This window comes from Anarrhichthys ocellatus, unplaced genomic scaffold (genome assembly GCF_004355925.1).
Source record: "Anarrhichthys ocellatus isolate YVR2014 unplaced genomic scaffold, GSC_Weel_1.0 scaffold20, whole genome shotgun sequence".
NCBI classification, from domain to species: domain Eukaryota; kingdom Metazoa; phylum Chordata; class Actinopteri; order Perciformes; family Anarhichadidae; genus Anarrhichthys; species Anarrhichthys ocellatus.
Window position 1 is genome coordinate 125583 of NW_022280050.1, and position 4723 is coordinate 130305.

At 42.6% G+C, this 4723-nt stretch overlaps 1 protein-coding gene across 2 annotated transcripts in view; it reads left to right on the forward strand.

The window, feature by feature from the left end:
* Positions 1 to 4723, forward strand: part of ptpn4a (protein tyrosine phosphatase non-receptor type 4a) — a 53388-nt gene that overhangs the window by 24672 nt on the left and 23993 nt on the right. For both annotated transcript variants that reach the window (XM_031858280.1, XM_031858281.1), the window contains exons 3-7: positions 1559 to 1666; positions 2069 to 2111; positions 2750 to 2828; positions 3907 to 3951; positions 4203 to 4255. In XM_031858280.1, the coding sequence (XP_031714140.1) occupies positions 1559 to 1666; positions 2069 to 2111; positions 2750 to 2828; positions 3907 to 3951; positions 4203 to 4255 (328 nt within the window). The remainder of the gene's footprint in view (positions 1 to 1558; positions 1667 to 2068; positions 2112 to 2749; positions 2829 to 3906; positions 3952 to 4202; positions 4256 to 4723) is intronic.

The window sequence follows — 4723 nt, forward strand, 5'->3', positions numbered from 1 at the left end:
GTGTGTGTGTGTGTGTGTGTGTGTGTGTGTGTGTGTGTGTGTGTGTGTGCGCGCGTGCGTCCTCCCATGGGAGCTCTGATGGAGTTACACACTAACACTCCCCCTCTCTCCCCCCCTCTCAAAGTGGCGGGCAGGATCAGGTGTGTTTCTGCTCTACTTGTGGTCCCACAGTTTATCCTCTCGTCCTTCCTTCTCTCTCATGAAACGATGTGATATTAATGATCCGTCTCATAAATGATTTTTCACCCTCTCTCAGCCTTTCATCCCTCTTTTCCCTCCGTCCTGTGTCTCTCAGCCTTTCATCTAAATTCCGGTTGGTTTGAGGCCCACTGATTCCATTGCAATGATATACAACAACAATCCTATTGTTTTTAAAGTAAAGGTCATTCATTATAGTGTAAGACTTTTATTATTATTATTGCATAAACAGTCCTCATCCGTTATCAAGTGAACAACCTAAAGCAGGAAGCAGCACTGAGCACTTCCTGTCGGAAACCTTTGAAAGCAGAACTTAAAGATTTGAAGTTACTTCACCGTGTTGAAGCACATGGTCATTGATTTACTTTAATTACCTCGCTGAGCTCTCAGCCTCTCGCTCTAAATGTTCCTCTTCTCCACGTCTCTTTTATGCCCGCAGACAGACGGCAGTTTCACTGTTCCGTCTTCACTCTTTCATCACAGTGCTTTGGTTTTGTTGTTTTCTCAGAGTGTTCCCTACTTCCGACTCTTCTGTATCTGCTGCTTTCTAATCCTCGTGGCAGTTTTCATCAAACAGTGGCCCACAGCCTCTCATGTCTGTGTTTACTGATCAGTCTCCAGTGATTTTAAAGTTGAATTGTGAGGATTTAACAATGAATCTTCACTTCATTCAACTCCCGTATTCCTGTTTGAATCCGTGAAAAAACACGGAATTGTTACTGCGACGTAAATCATTGCATCTTCAGTGTTTCTGTGTGGATGTAAGACGATATGTTGCGATCAGATGCTCATCCAACGAGCCATGTCACCAAATGTTACTGTTTCTTTAAGACAGCTGCTGAATGTGGCAGCTGACATATGGATTTGTATCCATATGTTAATGTATTTAAAAGTCATTGCGGCTCCACTCGTCTACATTTTTAATGTACAATTTTCATGCTAACAATGTTTTATATGTTTTTGTTTTTTTTTGGGGGACTTTATGTCAGATGGCGTTACACGGTCACCGAGCAAACCGTGTAGCGAGATGGATAAATATGCGACAATAGCCCAAAGCCACTAATCAACTTAATTTGTTATACACGTTCCTCCCTACGTGGTTAGAAAGATATTAAATACGGCTTAACATGGATTTATTTTATTTAACCAGAATATTTCCATCTCTTTTTTTAAAGAGGTTCTGGCCAAGAAAGCAGTGTAAAAGTTTTACTCCATAAAAAACACAGATAACAGCAAAAACGTTAAAATCCTATAAAAGAGAATTTTTTTTTTTTTTTTTTTACTGTGACTTTTCACCGTCGCAGTGGAGTCCAGGAGGCGAGGATTTGATGGATTGTGTGTTTTCTGTCCCTCTGTGCAGAAGTCGGATCATGGCCAGGTGTTGCTGGATGCTGTCTTTAAGCACCTGGAGCTGACTGAGAGAGACTACTTTGGCCTGCACTTGGCTGATGACTCCTTAGATGCGCCGGTCAGTCGGATGTTTTTGCTCGATAGGAGTGTGTTTATGAGTGAATGAACGTGTCGTGCTGTAGGAAAGTTGACGTAATCTATTGTGTGGGTGCATTGATTTTAAACCTGCGTTGTGTGTGTGTGTGTGTGTGTGTGTGTGTGGACACATGTGGACTCTAGCTCTGTATTTGGATCAGCATCAAAAAATCTAAGTCACCATGACTGTGTGTCAATAGCTATCTAGAATGTACATTTACTGCATGTCAGTGTGTATAGTATATAGAAGTGTTTGTATCCACGTGAACGGTGTTTGAGTACTTCTGTCAGATGTGTGTGTGTGTGTGTGTGTGGTGAATAATTTAGGGTGTGTAACCATGCTATGGAAGGTGTCTCTAAGTGTCTCTCTATCAATATTTTACAGCGCTGGCTCGATCCCAACAAGCCCGTCAGGAAACAGTTAAAAAGTAGGTGAAATCCACCTGAACTAACAAGTCCAGATCTTTTTCCAGGAATCGGCAGAAAGTCGTGAAGCCAAAGCGAGTTCACTCGAGTCCAAGTCGTTGCTTAAAATCTCACTATTTACCAGCTGATTGAGGCGGTAGTGTGCCGTCCAGCCTCGAGGTTAAACATCCTCACTCCACCACCAGCAAAAGTCTCGCGTCTGCACCGAGATTTAGAGTTCTAAATCTGCTGTGAGCAATTATTAAACTTCATTTCAACTCGGCTCTGTTTTTGGATAATGAGTTATAGAATGTTGTAACACGTAGAGGAATTAAGAAGTAGCCCGAGTGAGACACGCAGTCGTCCTCCAGCGACGATTGAACTGTGTTTCAACTGTGTTTTTGTGCCGAGTGATTGATTCATTGAGGAATAACCACAGGATGTTATGTATTACGTTATGTTACAGTGCATGGAGCTAGGCCGATTGTGTTTGTGCACATTTTACGCTTTGAGTCATTACGTCCACTTTGTTTACATCCTGTAAGAAATATAAATCCAGTCTTACAGTAGAAGCGTATACACTTCACTTACAGTTTGCATCCTCTCACAGATCTGCCGCGTTGTGTTTTCCTCTCTAACTGTTTGTTGTCATTTTTTCCAGGAGGCTCTCCCTATAGCTTGAGCTTCAGAGTCAAATTCTTTGTGACAGACCCCAGTAAACTTCAGGAAGAATACACACGGTAAGAGTTTACAGACTGGTATACACGGACTATCACTGACGTAAAGGGGGGGGTTTGAAAAAGGACGTATACTTGACACAAGCGGTTAACGGGGGTCCAGCCATAGATACCTGTGACATGGATTATGCTTTATAGTTCAGTGTTGGCAACACCAGACCGGTGTATCATAAGGATCTTATCGTGCTTTGATATCGAGGTTATTAAAACGAGATCATGTCCATAAAGTGTACGATAATAGAGAACGGTGATCTTGATGAGCATGAAGTTGTTTTTCCTATTTGTTTCCTGTCATATCCGACTCTCAATTAGCAAGAGTAGAGACAAATACTAACTGTTGAGTTGAATTAGACAGGTTTATTGAGATTGGTTTAATGTCCTAAGTGCCACATAATGATGCAAATTGGGTACATAATGTCCCTAAGCTCACCATGCAAGAAGGAGCATATTGTATATAAAATGTAAAGGGATTTCTATTCTGGGAATCTTAAGTAAACAAGGTGATGATATAGAAAATGGTTATGAAAAGAGCTTTTGGGATCTAATCATCATCATCATCAGGACCAGAGCTTCATTCTCTCGCTGATGATGCAGGCTCATTAACGAGAAATAAGAAACCAGCGTGTTCCGCATCGAGGCCGCGATGTGGACTCCAACCCACACTCCTGCAAACATACGGTCTGACGACACTGCGCTCTGCACAAACAACATGCAGAGGAGGCGTCGCAGCGCCATATCGCCTTTTCCGCCTGGTGTTTATTTCAGCCTCTCAGCCGTGGCCTCGCTCTCTCTCAGCCTTATCAACACTTTCTATGCAGCTCGTAACTGTGGAACGGGGGGGGGGGCTTGGATCTGGAACCGGCGATCTTGTACGCTCGAATCACGACAAAAAAAACGCACTGCATGACGGCTTTGTTTATGACATCGGAGTACACAACGATGCTGCTCCAAACACAGCTGATAAGGGGCCGCTGAAGGGGGTCCATTAATTTGACACAACAGGAAAACCATTAAAACAATTTAAACAGAAGTAATGGTGCACAGGTGTCTCTTCTTAATGCGCTGTGTTGTCTCTCCTCAGGTACCAATATTATCTTCAGATCAAGCAGGATATAGTAACTGGAAGGTGAGTCTTCACTTGTGTTTTAAATGCCTGTAAAGAGTTGCTGTTGTAGACTTATTGTCGTTGCATTAGCATTGGTTGTAGTGGAGTGAGTTAGTGGGTCTAAATTCTACCAAGAGTTGCATGACTGGAGGAGATATGAGTTAATACACACACCCAACACGCTCAGTGTTGTTTTTGTCAGTCACGATGATCAAAGATGAGTAATCGCTCTTTTGTATTGATCCAACACTTCTTGTCCCTGTGCTTTCCAGACTGCACTGTCCTCACAACACAGCCGCTCTGCTGGCGTCCTATTCCGTTCAATGTAAGTAGCGCTCCCTGGATACATCCACTCTCTGGAAAAGGGCAATTCATTAGGCCTCTCTTTAGCTACGCTCTCTGTTAAATGTAATGGCTGCGGTTGCTCCAGTGCATTCGTTGCTGGTGCTCTGAAGCCATTATGATTCAATTAAGACTCAAGTGTGCTGATATTTGATAGCATTTGCAGCGATGTAAATATGTAATGTGATTGTGGTTTGTTTTTTTTACAGTCGGGGTTTAGTAAAAAAAACGAAATCCTTTCTTATTGGTCAAATATGGTACAGTGGCGAATGGAAATGTGCTGTTGTGATTGAGTGTTTGTGTTAAAGGCTGACTGTGCCCCTCTGTCATCAGAATAATGACACACTGGTCCGTCTGTGTCACTCGCTCTTTCTCTGTTACTGCTGCTCATTGTTTTCACGCTGTCTGTTTCTTTCTTTTATCTGTTTAGTCCGTCTCATCCCTTTCTGCT